This window comes from Spea bombifrons, chromosome 4 (genome assembly GCF_027358695.1).
Source record: "Spea bombifrons isolate aSpeBom1 chromosome 4, aSpeBom1.2.pri, whole genome shotgun sequence".
NCBI lineage: Eukaryota > Metazoa > Chordata > Amphibia > Anura > Pelobatidae > Spea > Spea bombifrons.
The window spans coordinates 7,466,263-7,491,383 of record NC_071090.1 but is presented as its reverse complement, the minus strand read 5'-3'; the positions used below and the strand labels follow the sequence as shown (position 1 = coordinate 7,491,383).

General features: G+C 38.5%; 1 protein-coding gene across 1 annotated transcript in view; it reads right to left on the bottom strand.

Moving 5' to 3' along the window:
- Positions 1-9,837: 9,837 nt before the first annotated feature.
- The window catches only part of ANO2 (anoctamin 2), a 91,193-nt gene continuing 75,909 nt past the window's right edge, over positions 9,838-25,121 (bottom strand). The window contains exons 20-25 of the mRNA XM_053463573.1: positions 23,719-23,867; positions 16,917-17,069; positions 16,350-16,402; positions 15,218-15,399; positions 12,657-12,762; positions 9,838-10,514 (exon numbers count right to left, since the gene is read on the bottom strand). Of these exons, the coding sequence (XP_053319548.1) occupies positions 10,233-10,514; positions 12,657-12,762; positions 15,218-15,399; positions 16,350-16,402; positions 16,917-17,069; positions 23,719-23,867 (925 nt within the window). The 3' untranslated portion in view covers positions 9,838-10,232. The remainder of the gene's footprint in view (positions 10,515-12,656; positions 12,763-15,217; positions 15,400-16,349; positions 16,403-16,916; positions 17,070-23,718; positions 23,868-25,121) is intronic.

Below are 25,121 nucleotides of genomic sequence, written 5' to 3'. Positions count from 1 at the left end.
TCATTTTTATAAATAACTTTCCCTTTCAGCTCATATTTTTTTGATTAAACCGATCTGAAAAAAACAAACAAAAAAAAAAAACCAACAGTTTAATAGCATTTATTCCCCTGTACTTTCCCCACTGAGTCAACACCTCTTCCAAGTCCATCATCAACTAAATATGCTTTGCTGATACAGACACCTACGTTGGCATTTCACTGATCCCGGCTTTCTGACAGATTTACTTACATCAAACAAGCTGGTGGGATGTGCCAAAATGTCTGAACCAGAGGAGGAGCGCGCTCGGGAAGGTGTGGGAGATTTGAGCTTCACAGAACGGATAACTGGGGGAGGGGGGCAGAGGACAACGTGGGGGGGGATTTCTAAAAAGAATTTTACGACGGAGGAGGTGGATACATGCTCAGTGTGTATCTCTAAATCCCCAAACGTTAATGGGATAAGATTGGAATTACTATTCGTTTCAATATATTTTCACTTCCAAATACGCAAAGGAATATGAGACATCAGAAGGAAAATAAAGCTGATCGCCAACTGTATTTACAGAATATATGTCGTGAGCTTGCCGTGTGAATAATTCAAATACGGTTGAATAGTACTTACTCATTTAAATTTAAATTTCCTATATAAAATAGCTAGTTTAAGATCCTGCTGAGTTCTAAGTAAATCTTATTGGTAGCCTCTTCCCTCCTGCATACCGATAAAGAGACCTCAGTTTGTCTTTGGGACCCAAATCTTCTTCTTTTTTAGAATTTCTCGGAATGTTTGCGGGTGTATGAGGGTATCACAGTATTCTACAGCCTTAAACGTAACAGTAAGCAGCTTGTTAATTAAACTGTATAATTAAAATGGGTGGTCATCAGGCGCCAGCGCCAGGCGGTGCCCTAGCCCTGACTTGTGGCCACCATCTTCACTAAAGGTCCTCAGCATATGACATCATATCCTAACATTCTGTGTCTTAAAGGCAGCGCCTTTTAATGGAGTCTGGAGAGACCTGCGCCGGTTCTGCATAGCCTCCATAGCATAAATGGGCTGGTTGGGGATATCAGCACACCAGGAGGGCTGGTCAACCAAGAGGACAATCTGCTTCCCAGTTTTGTAGCAGTTAGAATGCTGCCTCCTGGACCTGCTGGACTAGGTCTAGTTTGCCTAGGCCAGGATACGTCACCTGCTGGTCAGTGTTAAGTCCCTGGGCCAGACAAGTGGTGTTTAGTCCTACCTTCTCCCACCCATCAATCATTCTTTATGATAAAACCTCCTCTCCTTAGGCAGACCTCTGATCGCACCCTCTAAAGTTTGCCTGTTGAAATTATGGGCGGTAGGCCTGGACGGACCATCTGGCACGCCAACCAGATGCCAAGGCCACGGTTTGGGACATGCAGTGTACGGCCGCTGATTAGATATCCATGGCCACATGTATAAAAAATATATAAAAAACTATAAAAAGGTAACATGTGGCTACGTGTTTCCAGCCAGGGGCCAAACATATGTCATTTGGTGGCCACTGGCCTCGAAGTGCCAGGACCACTTAGTCATTCCCAGTTCAGCCCTGATGATATGCCTCTCGTTCTAACTCCATGAGTACTTTGATGTTTAACGGCTTCCCCGAGCATTGTCTCTCTTTCTGGGCCTGGCAGTAATGCTCCCTTAAAGTTGAGTCATTGGCTAACGACGCCCTACGACAAGTATAATTTTCAGGGTTGAGGGCTAATAAAAAAAATTACTGAGTTAGAAAAAATATATTTTAGGCAGTTGTTCCACTAATAAATGGGGATTCCACGACTCTGATTGTCTCAACACTTGCGTTTTTAATGTAAAACACAACATTTTTGAAAATGCTTGACACAGTGTCATTGTCTTGATTTTATTGACCTATTAAGTATGATGAAAGAGAGTTTTTTCCTTTTTTCGAATTCCAAGTGGTAATATTGTTTGTGGGCTTCTGGAAAACCTTATTTTAGTAAAAATTAAAATGTTCCCCAGATGACATTTTTTAATATAAATTAGACTGTGGTATTGCTAAAAAAAAAATGCAAACAAAGTTTGCGGCTGAAGAGTTTAATGATCTAAAAGTCTAACCAAAAATTCTTTGCTGTTAGCAGTTTAAGTTTTCTTTTTATTGCTTCAGATGAGTTAATTTAAAAATTGTATATCTGTTCAAATAAAATAGAACTCTACAAAAATATATAATTGGCCTCTCATGTACTGGTTTAAACATCTACCAACTTGTAATATGGTCAGGGCCGAACCCTGGCACTTTAAGGCCAGTTTAAGGCCAGTGGCTGCCTGATGGCTTCAATTTTATCTAAAAGTCTCATGGCATTCATGGCATTGATATCTTATGTATATGTGCATGAATTAGTGGATTCATAACGCATTCTTCTTTAGTAAATCAATACTTCCTTGGCTCATATCCCTAATGTGCTTTGGTCACACTGGCATTTTAATACTAGCTTAGACATGTTCAAAATGCTTGGTTTCTTACAAAACAAGAAGCATCTTAACATTTTTTTAATATTCAAGTATAATGCATTAGAGTCATAATTCAAGGTGTTTATGGTCCAACTTATTAATAGACAAATACAATTTCCATGTTGAAAACTTACAAACGTTATTGTCAGTTTTAGCCACACCCATTTCCTTCCTACTCAAGACTGTCTGGGGCTAGCCCCACCCCTATGTGAGGCTAGCCCCACCTTTACGGCTAGCTAGCCACACCTCTCACAAACCACTCCTTTAGAAGAAGGCATGAGTGCAAGCCTCATATCCGATGCCAATTGGGTAATGTATAATTAAGGGTGTCTATTAGCTAGGGACATATTAATTAGCCAAATAACCCCACTGGTATGACATACAATGAGCTCTTTTCCCCCAAAGTGTAGCAATCTTTGGCAACTCCCAGCATTTTTGGGATTGTCTCAATTAAATTAAAACTATTCTGTTACTTTGTGGATATAATTCAGATGTGTCATGGATATGTAAAAGATAATCATGTTTGGTGTTTGTATCTATGTATGTTTGCTTCATCAGAAGGTCTTCTTCATTGTAGAAATACATTATAAGTAAAAAATAAAGCTCCATATAATTCTGTTTTGAAGATTATTTGATTATTTGATTCTGTTTATGGATTTCGGTTGCACCTTGTCTGTTAGTCTGGAAGTCACATCTGCTCTCTCTTTAATTCTTTCTTTTAACACATGCTCGTTGTGAAACACCGGCATCACAACAAAGCCGTTCAAATAAAGAACAAGTGTGGGTACATTTTACGCTGAAAGGGAGGCAGATCTGCGAGTGCGTTAAAAAATAAAATCTTAAAGTTTACCAAGATTCCCATGGAAAATCTGTTTTTTGGATAAGAATTATATCTACCAACATGCACTGTCCCTGGTGTAAAAAACAATAATCGTGTTTTTTTCCATATAATATTTCAAGTTTGCATAAAACACATCCAGCTATTTCACAATAAGGGCGCATTCGTTCCATCAAAGGAGTGGCTCGAATTTATTCAGATGGCTTTCGTAAAGACATATCAATGTGTGATGTTATTTAATAACAATACAGAATAATGTGTTGTCTCTTCTGTTGTAGTCTTGAATAATTCAGTTGTCTATCCTACCAAGACTAGGAATAATAAATAAAATAGACAATTGTGTCTGTCCAAGATAGGCTACTACAGCGTCAATCATGATGATCAACGATGTTGGCAGAGCCAATGCTCCAAATCAATCTAATGATGTCACACCCCGTTGGGATGAGTAGGGGATATTGGTCCTACTCATACTCCACCTTATCCTGTATATGCCCCACTCCTTGGGCAGGGCTTGTACTTTGGGCCTACCATGAAAAACTTCTTTGGAAGTCAAGGGTCCCGGGGTCAGCTTGGTTACAAAAACATTAGGGTAATAATAAGGCAAAAGTTGATTTAATAATTAATTTCATAAACAGATACCAGTATTAATTGCTAGAAAACAGCTGCTATTATTACATGGTGGGGTGGTACTTATTTCAAGGAAGGTTTACAAATCCTGGTACACTATGTAATTTGAGATTATCATACAGAATTGTTACTCTTTAATGAACCGTCTGTATTTGATTTCATGCAGTGTTAATGTGGTTTTTGTTAGCCTGGTCTCTGTTCATTAAAAGTGACATATGTATTAATAGGAGCGTCAATTTCCATTTATTTATGCTTGGATAACCCAAGAAGGCAAACAAAATTGAAATAATAAGAACACAGAATCCAAGTTAAACGCACGCGATTTGGTTTCTAGATGTTCAATCCATGGTGGATTAGACTAATTTCTGCTACATAGAAAACCTAATACACAGTACACTTCTGATCCCCTGTAATTTGCAGTTTAAATCACTTCATTGTGTCAGTTATTTTAATTAGCATGTGTTGGATTATAAAGACATGTGAACCAAAACATATGCTACGCAGTTTAAACTTGTTGTAGTGTGGCAGTATCTACTCTAAAGTATGAATAGGAGGGCTGGCACAACCCCCGGCCAGGTTGAGTTAGCTATTGGATTTGGCTCTACTATACATAACGGTCATGGGCCAGTCCTGTGCCAGAACAGTATGGTACAGTATGGTGCCACAGATGCATACGAAGGGACTTAACTGGGTCTACACTGCAGCCCCAACAGCAAAAAATACTCTGGCTTCAGTCCCTTAGTTCACAAGATCTGTGTCTCCATCAGCTGCTTCTCCTCAATCTGAGACTTTGAATGTAGGTTGGCCAGACATGATTCTGCGCTAGCCAGTATCCATAAAGCTCTCCAACATATACCCCATTTTATATTGCATTAGGGCCAAATAGTCATCTGGTACACATCAATTACTGTACTATTTCCAAACTGGATTTAGTGCGAGTCCCTGGTATCCAGGAGCCAGAGTGGTGAGGTACCAAAAGATCCAAGATGGCAGACCCCAGCTACCAGCAGAAGGCATGATCAGGCAGATTCCCCAGGTTGCTATTGATGGAAGCCTTGCTATGGCAATATTGTAGCAACATACCAGTAAGTTATTTTTCAAGGGCAAAGGTCACTACCCTGCCATGGTATAAATAGCCACTCCTCCTCTCCATTATTGCTTCATTATTTAGCAGCTACTATTTTGTGTTACCAATGTTCCTGGATCTTGACCTCCTGATTGCAACTTGATTATGATCCAAAACTATCAGCCCAGACCTCTGCATTTATCTTACCTTGCCTCTGTTTTTGCTCTTGAGCACCCACTCACTGTCCTTAAAGTTGCCCCTACCTCCAACTATTTGGGACGTGTGTGTGCTTCCTGACCTGCTCCTGGACTCCATCTTCAGAGGTAAGAGACCTCGACTCGACACATGGCAGGTAAAGCCATGGTTAACTTTGTAAATGAAAAGGTCTGGAAGTCCATATATCAGGCAAGCTGTCAGTTGAGTATTGGGCATTTACAAAATAAACTTCCAGTTGAAAACATTGATAAGGAAGGCTTTGTAGCTTTATGAGCTTATGTAGTGTAATATTTTTCTTGGCTGGTGTCTTTTATACATTTTGTATTTGTACATGGAGCCAAGAATCTAATTCTGCCACTTTCTCTAGGTTCATTTTGAATTCAAGAACAATGACCTCATCCATTTATGTTTAAGGGAGTTCTGTATTCATTTCATGATACTGTCTCCTCTTATGTTTTCAATTTTCTTCTAATACTCTGTATTCTGCTATCTTTCATATACTGTATTTTATACTTACTGTTTATATTTCGGGCGACGGTTGTAGATTACGACCTCAAGTTTCATAGAAACCTTCTGATTCCATCTGTTGTAAAAGCATCTTAGAAATGGAAGATTTTATTAAACAAACCCCCATCATCCCTAGTAAAAATATTGCATAAGCCATCATGGGAGTTGGTAGGAGACAGCAACTGCCTCTGCCCTAGAAATTCCTTGATAGGCCACCCTTAGATGGGGCTACACTTAGATGGGGCCTGCAGAACCTGTCTATGAGCAGTGCTGCTCCTATCCTCTTAACAGCCTTTGGGTTCTCTGAATGGTTTGCAGATGTTTTGGTCATAACTGGGAACTTGATGGCTCCGGCTACCCAGAGCCAGAGTCCAGCTACCCAGAGCCAGAGTCCAGCTACCCAGAGCCAGAGTCCAGATACCCAGAGCCAGAGTCCAGAAACCCTGAGCCAGAGTCCAGAAACCCTGAGCCAGAGTCCAGATACCCAGAGCCAGAGTCCAGATACCCAGAGCCAGAGTCCAGATACCCAGAGCCAGAGTCCAGAAACCCAGAGCCAGAGTCCAGCTACCCAGAGTTTTCCAGTGGGGAACTGGAGTCCCGTAGAATCCGTTCCCAGGTTCCCAGGTATGGTAATGAGCCTTGGGCACTTTATTACCCCATTTTAGAGCAAATACAGGCTTTTATTTGATGATTGTAATCTAGGTTTTTTTGTTGTTGGTGGTAGTGTTTTGAAGTCTAGCTGCCAGTTGACTGACTGACAAAGACTAAGAAACAGATTGGATTTTAATTTCTATAAACCACTTCCATAAGCCTTTTTTATGTGTATGGCATAATATTCAGGCTGTTAGCCCCAATCATGCATTCCTCCATGTCTTATTTTGAATCCCACTACTACCAAAAATGGGCTGTAAATGTTATATGGCCTCCCCCATATTTATTGTGCAATAAACATAACACCTGCATGTGTATGGGAAGCAGTGGTAGATAACCTTGTCTTTATGCAACTGCACAAAAGAGGTCACATAGTTGTTTTAATGAACACCCACACAGATTTCGGTTGTTCTAACCACATTGCATGCTAACAGCTAGGAGCTTGGTAAGGTTTATTGGATCTCATGCAGAATATAACGTCTGACCTTGAACACTCCACAAACCTCCCACAAAAGGCTGCCAGCACATATCATACTCCTGGCTGCCTTACAACACATGCCCAAAGCCTAAGGGTCATTTCAAACCATAACTGCTCAGGGGATTTCCAATCGACATTTTTATGTTTCCTCAACGATTGCTGTTAAATGCCTTTTAAAAATGGGCTTGGATTTGTACAATTGGATTCTGGTTCAGACAACATCCAGAGCATTCACTTTCAAATACAATGATACATTTGCTTAACCCCTTAAGGACAATGGGCGGTCCCTAAACCCATTGAAAACAAGGCATTTTGAGCCCGTACATGTACGGGCTTTGTCATAAAGGGGTTAATAGCTTTGAAATGAATCCGTTCTCCCATAATATTTATTGATGTTGATGTTGTGATGGTGTGAACGCGTGTTCATAGAGGTGAAAGTGTAATGGTCACCCAATAACCATATATTTGGTGCATTGGAATGGATGGTCAAACCTTCACTTTAGTAAAATCATCCATTTGGAACTTTGAAGCCATATCAGATGAAAACTAAGTCCACTTTATTAGAAGTATTCAGCAGAAATGAATCATCTTTTCTACCTGGCCCTCTCCTGAAACCGTGATCCTTACCAGTCTTTGGCCATGATGTTGTTTTTGTCTTCTGCCATACTTGGCCAGCAGCAGCAGCTATAAGTTGTGAGCACCAAATTATTTCATATAGCAACATCACAATCAAATACTATTTTGTTTAACTTTTAGAATGATGTGGCATTTGTGAAAATATCAGTGTAGCAGCGTTTGTTGAAGAAGACCGCCACTGGGCTGGAACATATTTTCCTAATTAAATTATCTAAAGGTCGAGTACAGCCAAGTTTGAAGCAGCATGAGTTGGATAATAACGTGAATTTGAAAGGTGTTCCACCTCTAAGAGTCCAGTGCACTATAGCAACAATTCATCCTTCCACCACTAGGTGCTGCTGGATATACAGGACTATATATATATATATATATAGACACTCTGGCTCAACTAGAAGTCGTGTTTCAATCAACATTTTTTTCCCCAATATATAATATGTATTCATAACTTCCTTTTTCATCATATTTTGGTTGGCCAATTTCTATGGTGCAAAGTCATTTGACCTTACCAGATAGGTATCAAAAGCAAACAATTAAACAGTTTGTTGGGGAATTAAAGTTTGGTTTTGGTTGGACGCTGAAAAGTGTGGACACTGAAAATGATTGCTTATATGTAGCTTGCAAATAATCTAGGCACTACATAAGTGATGGGGACAGTGGTGGCCCTGGGCCCCCTGTTTGATTTATATGGGATATTTAATCTTCCACCCCACTAAAGGAGGCAGGCTACATATCTCCCCTAGGATTCATTATATTTATCAACCCTCATCCCACAGCATAGAGGGGTAAGAGTGTGTGGGGGGGGGGCATAAATGAGTACCATACCCCAGAAGGATTCATTGTTAACCCTTAAACCAACACAGGGTTTTTTTATTATTGAAATGTTCTGTACTGACATTACCTTGCTTTTGTCATTTGCCGATGTGGTATTTCTTATGTGCCTTTGTTTTATTTCTGAACCGATAAAGAGAATTTTAAAAACAAACCACACTTAATACAATATACATTTTACACAATATACGTTACTTACATAACTTTGTTAATAATGGTTATAAAAGCATGGTTTTTAATAATAAATGAGACCTGACATTTGTTTTATTTTTTCTGTTCACTGTTTTCACTTAAAGTGGTTTTTTTTATTATTATTATTAAATTCAGTGGTATGAATTGGTTGTTCAGACAAAAAAAACAAAACCATAATTATGAACTATCAGTTAGCAGGTTGTGGATGTGCCAGACCAAATTATGGTTTGTGGTTCACCTCAATGTTTCTCCAGCTGCGAACGTTAAGTAATTCTGACAGTCCAGATTTAAACTTAAAAATGAACATATTTTAAAAAATGGAAATATCTCAAGAGCTGAAGCCAAAGCTCGGTGAGAGAAGTTTGAGTACTGGTAGCCCTAAGTTTAGCCATAAACATGTTCCTCACCCAAACATTGAGTTGAGCATGAAGGGTCCATGTGTGATGATCATACTTCTTAAAAAAAAATAAACCTTCCAGTACACTTTTGCCTTTTATATATATATCACTATTAATAATAAACCCAACAAATAAAACAAAGTAAAATGCCATTAACACAATTCAAGAAAAAAAATAGTTTATTATCAGCTCTGTCCATACAGTCTTTCTTTCGAGAATCCCAGTAACTTAAGAAAGTTTTGTTACAATTTTGTTGGATGATTGTCATATTTTCCCCAATATCAAAAGTAATCTTTGATACATCATCTTAAGTACAGATATAAAATTAGCCCTGAGGTTTTTTTTTTTTTTTTTTCTTTATTCATTAATATGTATTTAAATACATACACATAAAAATCTCATGAGCACCCAAGTGAACACAAAATAATATTGTAGTGCACTTTGTGAGTGATCTGCGTAATGTAATGGAAGTTTTCAATAAATAAAGCTGGAAGAGTTTGTCTCTGCATTCCAACATTCTAAATTAGAACACTGCACAGCCAATGGGGAAAAACAGGGCATTGATTCCAACTCCCATTGGCTACACACAACTCCTACTCCAGCCTAACTTCCTTCTCTTCATCTCAAACTGAACCAGCAGCTTTTTCTACTCCTATGATCGTCATTCTCAGTAATTCACATGCATACACACTATAATAACCCCATTCAAAGATAGTATTTTTTTAAATTAGCATGTAAATATTTTATATATATATATTCCCTTTGTTTTGATGATTTTAGCAGCCTTATTTACGACGTATTGAAAAACAATATATGCTTCAAGTGCGTTGTTATAACAGCCTAGTTGCCTTATGAGTCTTTCATAAACGCCAGTAAAGTACAATTTTAAAAGCACAGAAGCAAAGTTCTCATTAGCGTGCATTGTATTAGAAGTGATGTCATACCATTTAAAGAAGTCCGCTCATTAAAATGAAAAAGAAGAAGAATGAGCTTGACTAGCCCTATTGACTTTATGTTACAAAACCTGCGCTCCTTTTCCTACCTCGTGTATTGTACGCAGGTCCCTGTTACTCAAATAACGAAATTAACAGCAGACCAACGCGCACAGTTTACGTAAATCTGTGCTATATATTGGAACAGACGTTAAATGTTACAAAGCCTGCACAAAGGCTTTTTGGAGACATTGACGAGAGAAAAATTATTTTCTTTTTTTCTTATTCTTTTCTCGTTAGCCTTGCTCCATCCGTATGTCCTTCCGTCTCTGGTTTCAAAATCACATGCTTTTATCGTACAACTTTCTTGCATGTCTGCGACGCTCCGGAGGACTCACACGTCGGTGTGGTGTGAACTGAAAGACGTAAAACTGCCACGTTGGCTGCGGCTGAACTGGCAGAAGCTGGCTGCTCGGCTCCTTCGTCCTCTGCTTTCAGTTTTGCTCTTCTGTTTGTCGTGCATCAGGAAACTCTCTATCAGCTGGAGCTTTTTGTGCTCTTCTTTCAGAAACACGTTGACTAACACGGTCTTCTCCTTTTTAATTTGTTCGCTTATGTCCTTTGGAATGTCAGGTATTAGCCAGTCCACCACAGCACTTAGAAACATGACCAGGTTCTGAAAAAGAAAACAATCAAACGAAAAAAAAAGAAAAAATGCATTAAAGAAGGCATGGAAAAATTTAAAAGAAATGGTATCTAAAGAGAAAAGGATTTATTTTAGGATTTAGGGTTTTTTATTAAGGATTTAGGTTTATCGAAAGGGGCCATCAGCTGCTGAAATTCTTAAATTCCCATGATACTCAGGCAACTTGGCCTATATAAGAACCATGGGAATTTTATCTCTACAGCAGTCAACGGGTACATCTTGATGTTGGTTGTAAATATGTGCTGGGTTGTTTTTTAAAATATGGCATAACCTTTTTTATCTTTTTCCATCAGAATCATTAGATTTGTAGCATGCCACTGGAAAATCTAGCAATCACAGTAGAAAAATGACATTGTGGGAATGATAGTTATCTGGCGGGTGCCCAATAAAGTTGGCTGTTAAACAGACACAAGTCCCATTGACACATTGGAATTGGTGGCAGGCATGAATTCCAGCCAATTTAAAAATTAGCTGCCGGGTTCCAGTTCCCCAAAAATCGGCTTTATAGAACAATTCAAGATCTCCTGAAAGAGCCAATGCACAACTTCAAAGGTAAAACAAAAATACGAAGGAATATAATATTTAATATAAGTATACAGTTCTGTAAAATACAGAGTAAACTTCAGCCCTAATGTTCTAACCCACATTAGATAAACATAAAAAAAATCACATTGGGAAAATAATCTTTTGATACCCAAAAATTCTCTCTCAATCCATGTTTTTCTGGCTCGGAGGTTGATATTAATGAAAACATTATTAAGGAGGGGGCATAGGAATTCATACGGCTTGTAAACAGATGAATGGTAGTGAAAACACATCATGAGATTCAAATTCTAAGAACTATTTAATTCATAAAATCCCAACAACAGAAACTAATTTCCCAAATCATTCCAGAGATGTCTGTGGTTATTGAGCCACTATGTAGATTTTTTTCTCTTATATTCTGAGATTCCATCTACAGTCATAAAAAGGATTTAATTCAAAAGATCGTATAAACAAATTAGCTAATGTGGACAATAAATCTTCACGGGTTGGAGGAAAACAAAATTATTTCAGAGGAACTATCACTGTGATCTCTTTTTAAACCATTTTCCTTCTTATGTAATATCCTAGCAACAAGCTTTCAAAAACACATTAAAAACTAAAACTATTATTAATATACCTGGGAAATTCCAACCCAGGGGGGGTGGACAATACCCCCCATAGAGCAAAAAGTCTGGCGGGTCACGCTAATCCTTTGCTATACCCATAGCCTCTGAGGCAAACATGGAACATTTCCTTGGTACGATTATTAACCCCTTAAGGACAATGGGCCGTCCCTAAACCCATTGAAAACGATGCATTTTGAGCCCGTACATGTACGGGCTTTGTCATTAAGGGGTTAATAATTGAGAACGTTATAAAAGAACATAGGGCTCTTCTCATAGGAACTCCTTTGCTGTCCATCACAAAGGTTGGATGGTAGTGATTCATTTGTCACTAATGGTGGCAACCAGATGGATCTAATAATGTGTCTTATTAAAACCAGGGCTATTCAAGACAGTATTGTGAATAATCATCTACACTCAAGGAGGGATTTCAGATGTGGTAAAATCCGAAGAAAAAAACTAATTGGGATGCTTAGATATCATGAAATCAGAGTAGAATACGACGGAGACCTCCAAGCCATACAACCCCAAAACCGGGTAGTGGAGCTTGATCAAAACCGGGTAGTGAATCTTGATCAACGATAGAGACTACTTAGGAGCACCAGAAAGAGGGAGACAGGATTATACAGATGTAATACATGGAGTTAATCCTCAAATAGAGTGCATTGTACTTACTGCTCCAGAAGGGTTTAAGAGCCAAATGTGGTCTTTGGACAACAAATACTATAACATTATTTTTCCCCCTGGTTTCTATTAACTATTGCAATGTCATTTCAGAAAACCCCATAAACAGAATAGATCTACAGTATAAGGGATATGGGCCCAGTAAGTAATCAAACATATAATATCTTAACCCCTTAAGGACAATGGACGGTCCCTAAACCCTTTGAAAACAATGCACTTTGTCATTAAGGGGTTAAATTATTTGATTAGGATATTGTGCTTTTAGATTAATCACGCTTACCTGAAAAAGTATAACAAATGCCAGGCGTACAGCTAAAACGGTCCAGTATTGCTTTGAAAAATCATATTGGTTGGGGGACCAAGGAGGCTCTCTGTAATCCTTATACCTATTCAGGAACACAATGGAATATAACAAATCATTTTAATGGAGGGTTAATGCCCATTTTTTCAGGGATTACTGAAGTACAATTTTCCTATCATTTCACACAAATTCTTGCTACACGCTGGTAAATTTAGGGTCAGAAATTGTACTTGTTTAAATCAAATGCTACTTGGAGGGGAATGTGTGTATCCAGTCTGATATTTATTATTCAGTTGACTTTGATTGTTGTTGAATTATTGGTCACCCTCCCTCTTCTGGCAGAACGGCTTCCTAGGGGCATTTTTTTAGTTGGAGTGAAAGTAGGTGGGATGTAGGCATGGCTAAATGTCACCAGCCTGGCCAGGAGACCCGGGGAAGCAATGCTTCACCTGGAGACTGCGGGTCAAACCCAGAGAGTATGCCTTTTCGTAATCCTTACTTCTAACGACTGTGTGAACCAATCAATAACAATCAGTAGACCTGTGCAAATGGAACGAGAAAACTGGACTTCCCCAAAAGGCCCGAGCTTCAGGCACATCCCCCCCCCAGTTTCTCCAATGGCGGCGAGGGTGCGGCCAGGGGCTCTGCCATTTTGTGGAAGTTCAACGAGAGGCCAGATTAACGAAGGCAGATTTACAAATTGATGAAATTGACATTGAAATTTGTAAGAATCCTAATCTACGTGCGAAAGAACAAGAAAGAGTGGATGAGAGTGAATGACAACAAATTTTGTTTCTGAAAGGGCAGAAAAACAAAATTGGTTTTCTGTAAACCGATGGACCAAAAAATTACGAAACGAAAATGCTATTAGATTATTTTATAATAATTGGGGAGACGTGACAAATCCACTTGAAGCATTATCACTCGGCCACGGTCTGGGGCAGCTGACAACATTCTGTCAGTAGGTTAGGGTGACCGAATCTCCACTGGGGTAGAATGGAGTCATTAAGGATGTAGAAGCCACACATGATGTATTTTATTATATGTGACTGCGGTTATACGAGACATCTGTAATTAGCGTTACAGTGATTTTAGTGGCCATTCACATATGATATGTCAGCTTTACGATATAATTTTTTGCCTCCAAGGCAGCAGTGACATTGTGCTGAACGCACGACTCAATGTTCCAAGTCAATACGTGGACAAAGCTCTTTGGAATCACGCCTACAGACTTGTAAATATTATCATTAATACTTTCCATCTTTTTAGTCCAAAAAAGGGTTCTTCTAAACACGCACTAATAGTTTAGTACACTAAATAAACCCATGGCATAATTTTCATGTCCATTCTTGTTTTGTGGCACTGACAACATTGGGTATACAAGTCACTAGGAGATGTTGTTCCACCAATAACTTGTTAATCGCACCTGACAGAGCACATTTGATGGGTCTCTATAGATAGGACCGAGAGTCGCCTCTAAATTAACCCAGTAACTTGGCTTATTGCTTTGTTTGGGACTCAATAAGTGTGGTGCAAACCATTCAGAATCAAATAAAACTAAATAAATAATCAAATAGTATAAAAGTAAAAAACCTGTTATATTTATTAGTCAACCCAGATACACCTAGAAAGACTCGACATGCACAAGGATGAGTTGGAAAAAAAGAAAAACGGTTGTTCATTTAGTTTCCCCACCCATGTCTTCATTGTTCTTATTATTTAGGGGGTTCATATTGATGTATTTGTTATAGATTGTCTTTTCTGTAGGTGACAGTTTCCTGGCATATGTTTTTAATTATATTCAACTCAAACCGTCCAGGATAAAGACGAGTCCACGTTGAGTATTATTTCACTGCTTCGCTGATGTAGTTTGGAGTTTAAATTAAAGTAGGTGTACGAGACAGCCCCGTGTTCCGGCGGCAGCAGGCGATGCCCTATGGAAGATGTGAGACTTCTCGATAATTATAGGAGTATATGCATATGCCTTCACAACACATGGAGTTATAATTATACTCTTGTCATCCACACACTGAGGGATCTGGTATTACTTGAGTCCTCATAAAAAAATAATTAGATTTTTTTTTTGTTGCTACAAAGTGCTGGAAAATAATTGCTTCTGTGGAATATTCACTTTTTAAGTTATTCTGTCAAATGGGTCTAAAGGGACATAATATCCCAAATAAGTCACTGATAATTGGGTTTATGTGGGATATCAGTGTTTTTTGCTAATAGCCATTCTATATGTGTCACTGCATAAATAATGGATACCCCCAACATTTCAGGTGTCCATATCAGGACCCTTTTGTTGGCGTGTATCGCAAGAGGTGCCGGACCAGCACTGGAAATCGGTGGTCCTGGTCCCAGAGGTCACCTCGCCATTTTTTTTAACTAAAGAACAAAGTGCTTGCTTAAATTATAATATGAATCTGGATTAAATGCGTTTTTTCTCCATTTTACCAAATTGTTTAGGTTCCCGGTAATGTGGAATTAACACTGGGCATGCAAACATACATTAACGACTCAAGGTTGGGTCATGTTACCTGCAGAACACCACATCCTGAGCAAACTGGGAATTTTCAGGTTGTGTTCCTGGTTTCAAGTGACTGACATTGAAATAGGAAAGGGTATGATTGATGAAGCCATGCATGGTCCCATTTTCACTGTACATGTACTGATACACAAGACGAGGGATGAAGTCGGATGTGACAGATATTACAAATGCCTGAGGAACAGAAGAACAATGGGACAGTCCATTACTTTCAAACGTTTATTATGTCTTGTCTATCTCTAACTGTATCAAAATACTAATCTATACGATTAAATCTTATTTCATGTAAGGGAAAGACTGCCAACATTTGGTGGTCGAGGCTCTGAGGCCTACAGCGCAGTAATGCTCAGACCAAGTCCATGCCTTATTAAGTATAATGTAAGGATGCAATAGACAATTGGAATTTGTGGTTGAATAATTGAATGTATGGATATTTTATACATTTGGTAATTTGCATGTAAATGGGATCTTGTGGCAAACAAAATTAAGATGTGAAGGAATCTAAAGGTTTCTTTTGAAGATCTCTGTACCTGTGTTCTATGGCAATAGCTTATCACTGCCATTCCCTTATGTCACATGATTGCAAAGCTGTATTAAGCATTCCAAGAGAAAATAAGAACAAGTCCACGTTTGGCATAATTAAAAAATAATTCTGGCCATGGTTGGGTCTTCAGTTGAAAAAGGCATATAACAATGAATGAAAAAGGCAACGTAGAGCTATGGAGGCAACACAAGTTGACATCATGTGATCTGTAATTTGGAAATAGTTCTAAGGTGTGCATTTCTTATCCCAGCAACTAATCAAGCTGTGAATGAGAATCAGTGCATACATTTTATTAATTTACCAACACTAACGGCCCAGGGTTCACTACTCAGGGACTCAATATTCAATGGTCATCTAGGCAATTGGGCTTTAAAATGGCAACTTCCCAATTTCCAAGTATTGTTTGTGATAAAGAACTTGGGTTCAAGCCAGAAGTATATTTTCCTTTTTAATTCAAGTTTTTGATTGATTCTGAATTAGTTTATTAGTCAGAGTGGAACGGTTATTGCGCTAGGAGTGAATACAACCAGCCATCCGTACAGAAGACATAGTATTTATTCAAATCGTATAGAATACTTACATTTATAATCACTGAAAATTTGCCAATTCCACTCAAAATGTTGTACCAAATACCTGCAATAGAAAGAATATTATATAAATGGCTACACAGGAACCTAGAATGATAAGCATACTAGAGAGCTCTTCATGTGAAGCGTTGCATCCTGGGGTCTCCGGGTCACTCTGCTCTTTATCTGGGGCCAACACTTTAGCGTTTAACCCTGCCTACTCCCCATCCAGTTCTCCTCCCTCTCCCAGACGAGTCAATGTTATTTGGGTCTAGCTCCACCCTTTTCAGCAGCTAGCCCCACCCATTATCCAGCTAGCCCTGCCCACCTGTGAGACTTGTGCTGTTCCATTGCAAAGCCACTCACTAAGTAGAGGGAGAGTTACGGGTAGTCTGCCCTAAGAAGTTCCCAGGTACGATGATAAGAGGTAGGTAACATTTAGACCAAGAACTAACCAGTTTTGTGTACACATCATCCATTCATGACTGTTTTCTAGTTAATTCTTCACTGGCAATTCCTACTATCTACCCATACCAATGGGATGAATTACCAAGACATTTTTTTAAACAGAAATGGCCTACCTATGTCCTTAGCTCGAACTGCGTCTGGTCTTCTTAACTCCGCAACAAACTTTTTTGCATCAAGTCTTACTTCAATGATATTGTTCAGGAGAGCGAAGAGAGGAGCCAGTGGAAATGATGCCACAAATAGAGTGACAAAGCCAAACTGGATTACTAGACACAAGAATCACAAACAAAGAGAAAAATCGTGAAACATTAGCTGTTATAACTGAGTGGTCAGATGATTATTACTATAATAAAACATTATATCAGATACATTGGATGTATGCCTACTAAATGTTGTAAAGCTATTCAAAAGCATGGGAGGAAGATATTTTAGGGTAATCAATGTGAGTTTATTCCATCCCCTGTACCACCCTTGAGTCAAAGATCAAGCGAAGCTGAGGGGCAGTTGGTGGATCCATCTATAATCCAAGGCTGCTGTACATTGGCAGCCATCCTGATGGCTCCTACAGACTCTGGCCCAAGTGGAGCCTGAGACTGTTGGTACAAAGGCCCTCTACAGGCCATCTACAGGTTAGAGAATGGGATCTACAGCCCCTTACTTCTGTATCTATAGACTATGACCCTGTCTTCCACACTTACTAATCTACCCTATCCTCAGCCATTTTCAAAATTCTATCATTACTAGACATATTTTATCGCAGTTTTTTTTTGCCCACTCCACCCAAATCTCACTGTTACCTATATACTCCCAGCCTCTGCTTTCCTATCACCCCTTATTATAACATAAATCAGTTCCTAGTAGCTAACGGAGCTATTATTCCTGAACATGTGTTCTCCAGTTCCATCAAGGACCACCTAAGCGTAGAACTCAGTGGGGAACCCGTACTGGTCGGTGCAATTTTTGTAGCTTAATTTTTGAGTTTTACAAGTTTCTTGTTTCTGTTCCCTAGTGGTAGTTGCAATCCATAGGTTATTATCCTCAAAGAACTTGAACGGAGGGATACTCTTACCTAAATAAAAGTCAAGTGCACTCAGATCACCCCCCAAGTATTTCTGGAATTAGAAAGGCGTTCTTTGGTGAAATGCATGCTTCAGCATTTCACATTTATCTTTAAAAACCTTAAAATAAAATCTATATTTTAAGCTTCCGTATAAAAGAAGCAGAAAGATATTTTTGGGGAAATGTAAATTTATAGGAAATACAAAAAAAGACAAAAATCCTGAATGTTAACTACAAAAGGTCAAACATGTTAAAAAAGAATGACAAGAAAGTCATTTTAATGATAAAAAATTAAAAGAATGTGAATGGGAGTGGAATTACAAGTAAACCAACCCTGACAAAATATATATATATATATATATATATGAATAATCTGTAACGTAAAAAGAACATACACACTTGGCTCGACCTCCCATTAAGCTTCAGTAAATCATTTTGGCACAACAGTCCTGACATGTGAGATCAGATGTTATGCGGCACCCATAGGTAGGCGCTGGCAGACGGAGAGGAATTCTCTTCATAAGGCCGTGCGCTCGCAAACATTATTCCAAACCACTTATCTTAACTTTGTTGTGCTCGCAAAAGTGTTTTTCCTAATCTGGCATATGGCTATCCTAACACATGAACAAAACAAATCGAGGCATCCGTGTGATTATTGAAAGCACTTATTAAGGATATGTTTTAAAGCTCAGAATGTTGGCGTGACCATTTTGTACGAGTTTTTATGCCAGGGGCGATACTTGACGAGTCTGAAGTGGGCACGGAGCCAACGGAACAAAAACAGATTTTAAGAATGGAGTCTATATGCCAACTTACAACGATGGTTTAACTTTTCAGATACTTTGAATGCCGGTGAGTCACAGTTATTTGTTTGTGATTATTTTTCAAATGCGTTTTTTTCCCCCTTAAGCCTTCGCACTCAAGAAGAACAGGGCATGGAAATCTTATATAAGTAAATATTTTTTGCCACCCGACATAACCTTACTGGGCCAGATTTATGTGTATTTTTTCTAGTTAGAAGAACCAGGAAGTGGTCTACAGATTTTTTCATGTTATAATACATTGTACTAGAATGGATCCTGGGAATGTCAGGATAATTTGTCTTTGTCGGTCTTTGCCAACTGCCCAACCACCCCTGGGTCTCTGGGTCAGTTTCTTCTTTTTCCGGAGACGCCCCACCCATGTCCAGCCTACTCCTTGCCCACTTTGCTTTGTTCTCTGCCCATATTCCGTCCCACAAAGGTCACTGATGGGGTAGCCCCACCCACCTTTATGGCTACCCCCACCCCCACATGCAATTAGCCCCATCCCTTCATAAAGCTGCTGCCCCAAAACAAAGAGAGCTCCAAGTACCCCCCCCCCGCGAATTAAACAGATTCATTAAGCTACATTGCATATTCATCAAGTTCCAAATGTCTTTTTTTACAGTCAACGAACCATTCGATAATTATCTACTTTCTTATAGCATTTTTTTTTAAAATCATATTCTTAAAGGTCAGATATATTTGGTTTCTGGTTTCGCCATTTTTGTAGTGAAAATAAAACTGGAGTTGTAGTTCGTTACCGGGTGAGGAAGCTTGTCTGTCTATAAAGTTGGGCTTGCGTAAGCCCTGAAGCAGTACATATTTGTAAATCCTAAAAAAATAAATACAAGTAAAAAGATTTTTTTTTAAAACCGCATTCTTTAAAAAATACAAATATTTGCTCGATGTCACAGCTGTCTCAATGTATATATATATATATAAATAAATATAATGAAAGGGTGGTGTGGGAAGAATTTTCTTCTTTCATGTGTGCCTAGGTGCAACTGAGTTGTAAATCCAGCGTGTTCGTGTATTAAAAGCACTGAAGAGTCCCTGTGCGTAATTACTGCCATCCGATACGCCTCGACTCGGTAAGCAGGACTCGGCCTGCTTTGTTTTTTATTTTAAAACTTGCTCCGGTTCTGGGTAGTTTGAGTCAAATCGTCGTGACTCATTCATCAGGCGCCTCGGCTATCTGCTGTTGGACGGCGGTATTCCCTTTTTGAATGAATGTCACCGAGAGGACGAAGAATGCGAATGCTATGCGCCCGTGGCAGAAATGTTCTATGACTTTCAATACAATAGGTGTCAAGAGACCTCGAAGAAAGCATGTGTCTGGATGTTTCATCGCCAAGCAGTCAGGAGACAAGTTATTTTAGCGCGTTGCTCAAGGTTTGACACACAGGCAGCAAAATCAAATAATACTTTACATTACAACAAGGGAGGACAATGTATTGGTAAGAAGGAAAATGCTTCTATTGCAAAGTTTAGGAACAAGAAAGCAGATGCCAAAGAGACCACCCAACATTTCTCTTGGATAGAATGTAGTTTTCTTTCTCAAGGAAAAGAAAAACACAAAAACACATTTAAGGTGAAATTTCAATGAATTAGCTAAGAAAAAGCAGGTGCAAAGTCAGATCCCAGACAGTGCCGGGGACATCGGAAGGAGTAGTGCGAATGTAATTGTGGAGTAATGGTGAAAAAAAGATCAAAACATAGGAAAACAGACCCGGCGTATAAGTGACCCCTTTAAATGTGCAGCTGGAAAGTGGGAAGAAGAAATTGGAGAAAATTGACTTTTTTCCACTTAGAGTTAGTGAAGAATTTCTAAATTTTGCTCCTTTTGCAGCAACTCCATTGGGAACATAACCCCCCCCCCCCCCCCCGACATTACAGTGCAAGCAATATTTCCAGAAACAAATACCTGCAAAAAGTGTTTTAGACGAGTGCAGAATAAAAAAAAAATCTAATATTGTCTCATAGACGATCAGGGAAGCAAACGCTCAGCCTTAATGATCTCTGTCTGTATATAAATTGAAACGATAATTAAGAAATAACTCAATGTACCATAGAAACACAATGAGCAGTAGATTTATTGAAGTGCCACAGTCTCAGTGAAGCAGATCGGGACAAAAATACTTGACGCGTTTCGCTCCCAAATGGACTACTCCACCTGCATAAGCGACTACATGTGTGTGCCGATTGGGCATACATGCTAATCCCGTTGGGGTCGCAAGGGCATACACGCTAATCGTCGTATGTCTCTATAATGTATGTCCCTATAGAGTATTTTAAACAGAATCTTAATATGCAAGTGAGGAATGTTAATAATTTTTCTTTAACTTATCTTTTTCGATATATCATTCAGAATTGGGTTTAATGATGTGTAAAGGTTAGTGCTCAACGACCCAAATACTTTTGAAGCTGCCATTCCACCAAAAAAAAACTATCACTAAGAACAGATGTGTTGATATGTTTTCATTGAGTCATTTCAAAGTACTCTCATCCATCAATGTCACTGTCATTCAACACGGGGCAAAAAGAAAGGTAGAAAAAAAAAAAAAAAAGGAAAACAAAAATAATAAAATTCTTTTCTTCTAAACCTTTGAGGACAAGCAGAACATTTTGAACTTTTGCCACTTGAAATAACAAAAATAATTTAACATGCAAAGAAAATATTTAAGATTACTTATTAGCAAGGCGGGGTAGAAATGCAGAAATACTACATTACAGAACCGCATTAGATCCAATGCCATGAGTGTAGGAGATTCCTGTAGGACACATAGGATATAGAACATAGAAACATAAAATATGACAATATGTTTTGAAGGTGATTGCCAAGGGCCACTATTTGGCATGGTGTGGGCAAAGCCGGGATTGGATCATAGCCACCAAAAAACAAGGAGGCACAAGCTCCTTCAACGTGTTCTCCATTAGGTTCCCCACTACTGATGTAGGACCTCCACACTCTTTGCCGAAAATCACCTCTCAGATCAAGTTATACATTAGAATTTATTATTAATGCGTGTAATTATTTTTGGCCAATCTGGCGCTGAATCTCAGAGCTTTCATGATAGGTCAGGCAAGAGAACTGCGCCCTCTTGATTTGATGTCTTGGGTCATCGGATTATTGACTATAATACACATGACAAGGGTCTTATTATCTGCAATGTGGTTGTATGACATGGAACGTCTCTTTTATGAGAATAACGCTCATGACACTTTAGGGATATAAATAGATACATCCTTTGTAATGCCTTACAACCATGTCTGCCATACTTGTTATGGCCCTCACTTGTTGCCTGCGTATTGGAGTTACTCATAGGTCACATTCAAATATGGATTAGTAATAAGATATAAATATAAAATAATTCTGAGCACTTCGTTTCTGAAGAATGGAAACTTTGGACACATTGAGAAAAAAAAAAGGCCGCGCCAAGCTTAGTAGAATCATGCCAAGTGTCAACACCATGAATCATATGGGTAATTATCCCAAGTGAAACACTTTTCAGACATAGTTTATGGATATGAAGTAGAAGGGGTAATAAGTTGACCAGTGACATGAAAAATAGACCTATTATTTCATGCTTTAATGTTTCGCCATTATTTTCGCTCAGGTTATGTCTGAACCTAAAACTCAGATCCTTTAAGATTAACGGTGCCATTTATGGGAAATTATTAAAGCTATATTTCTAATTAAACATACATTTTGACAGTTAATGTTTAACTAGTGATGTATAGATTTTGTAGGCATTCTCGCCTTCCCCATATCCTCACTGATCAGCGATCAGAATGCACCGAGAGTATAGCCTAAAATTTCAACCTTTTTTCATGGAATTACCAAAATTATAAAGTGTTCGTTCATGACCACCAATGTAGGAATGATCCTAGCGCAATGTATGGCCATATAACGTTATATAATATGCCCCAATGTAAGTGCCCAAAGGAAAGGTTTACATTTAGTAATTGTGCTAAAGAAATAAAATATAGAGTGAAGAATTCAAATGTCCATAAGGATGGGACACTTTGTACCCTTGGTGCACCTGCTTTTGAGGGCTACATCTCCCATTACCCTTGGCATCATTCTAGTTGGGAGGTCCACAAAAGCGCATCAACTCATGTTTTTCCTCAAAAAATATTGAGCCTTTTTGCGTTTTTGTTTTGTTTCTTTTTCATTTTATTTTTACAGGGGGGCTGGGTTTTCGGGTGGGGGATGTTATCAGTGATCAGGATACCCAGAAAACTGACCATAGATCAGCTGGGAGCATGCTGTTGCTTTAAAGCTTTTTATAACGTAGATTACTATAATTGCATGAGCAATCACTTTTGACAGTCTGTCCTACCATAGTGTATATGTGCGACTCTCATCCATACACTAGAGGGCAGCACCACTCAATGTGCTTCTTCTAGAGACTTACTGACCTGTAGAGATCATAGTTGATCAATGTGCCCGATCTTATCTGACCATGAGGATCGGACTGTGTAGTATTGACACAGCCGGCTCTTGCACTCACAGAGATGTGCAGAAGAAAGCTGGTGGGTATGTTAAGAGTTTTTCTTTTTCTTAAGGTTTTTCTCTTAATATGTTAGGGGGACAATTCCGAAAAACGTACTTGTAAGTAAGGTTTACTTGTTTATTTTGTAGAGAACATTTAAACATTGACTGCTGCTCTAAACAAGCATTGCTCCAATTAGGTGAAAAAAAGAATATAACTGTTATTAATAAGCAATATTTTTTTCTAATAATTGAAAGGATGCTTGATAATGTTTGCCTCTTTGGTCTTGCTAGTACCAATTAGTGACAATATTTCTCTTTAGGGAAGAATGCTGTGTTGTGTTAATATCTTATTTGGCATTAAAAATACAAGATATAGTCATCTCGACACGAAGGTAACAACTTGATGAAGGATGTATGAAACAGGAACAAACAGTATGGCGCCACTTGTCAAGTTTGTGTTTCTTCAAGATCACAAATGTCAGCATGAAGAGGGGTAGTAGAGATATTTCATACCAACGTAACAACGTAATCAAGAGAGAGAGAGACATTTCTTACTCATTTCCATGTATTCCGGTGTAAGTCCTGTAAAGGGTTCAAGGGCATAGTCACGGATCCATTGCTGCGTCTGCCTCGCATTATGCAAATTGTTTTCTCCAGGTTCGGTCGAAACGCCTTTAAGCTTCCTGTAAAGTTTCTTTAATTTTCTGAAAAACACAGTTAAAAATGCATTTATACAATCTTTTATATATTACAAAACCATAAAACCTGGCAAAATAATAATTTCCTGATCTTTCATCCAAATATACTTCACACGAACACAATTTATTAAAATAGTACTAAATGTCAGTTGGAACATTTTATTCTTGTATTATATACAGGAGCTTTAAGCATCATTTATGTTTTCCTAGAATCCCCACAAATCAAATATTTGTTTGTGCTCCATAATATTCCACTGCCACCAAAAGACTAAACATTTTCTGGGACAGTTCTTGACAGTTTGGCTTTTGCCCCAGCTGTCAGTTGTCAAGACAAATATCCTGTTTATTGGAACATTCAGAAAAGAGGGATGGAGATGGGGTATTCCATGGATGGAAGGCCAAGGATCGTCACCAAGTTATGTAGGTGAGACAACATATGACATCATGATGTAACCCAAGCAAAGTACATGGACCCATGTTTATTGTTGCATGTGGTCCTGGCACACCATGGTTGTCATTCATCTATTCAAAATGTACGAAACCGACGGATAAAATAAATTGGCAAATTTGTATATGTATATATATATATATATATATATATATATATATATAATAAAACAATTCAAGTAAATATATGATATAACACCAGACAATGCAAATAGTATATAATGTCCAAAACACAATAGGGGAAATGCATAATTTATATCCGGATTAGTAAATGTCATGTACACATTCGTATAATCAGTATATACAGTTTGACATTTTTGAAGAATCAACCGAAATATTATATTTGTTGCTATGTTGCAAACTGTTCTTTAGAATTCAAGGCTTACGTCTGGATAAAATGGCATGGGAAAAATTTACAAAGAAAAATAATTGGAGAAGGGTCTGAAGGCCGAGCGGTCAGCATGAGTATTTCATTGGTTTCCATGGTTATTGATCAACATGTTTATTATTTAGCCCAAGAATTTCTCTTTGTAAATCCGGCCCGGTGTAACAACCCAAAGGCGTGAATTCATGTTGACGTTACTGACGTCAGTGGCAGGTATGGAGTGATCTTTGTGAGATGCATGGAATGTAATTTGGCAAATGCTTTGCTTAATCCTAGATTTATCAAAAGGTGAGAAAAAAATAACTTCACGTACACTTTGAAAAAATAAAGAGCAAACCCTCCAGTTGTAAAGATGAGGTTGTTTGATAAATAGCATGCAGGGATTGACATGGGATTTACTGGAAATAATATTTCCAACAAAATGTAAA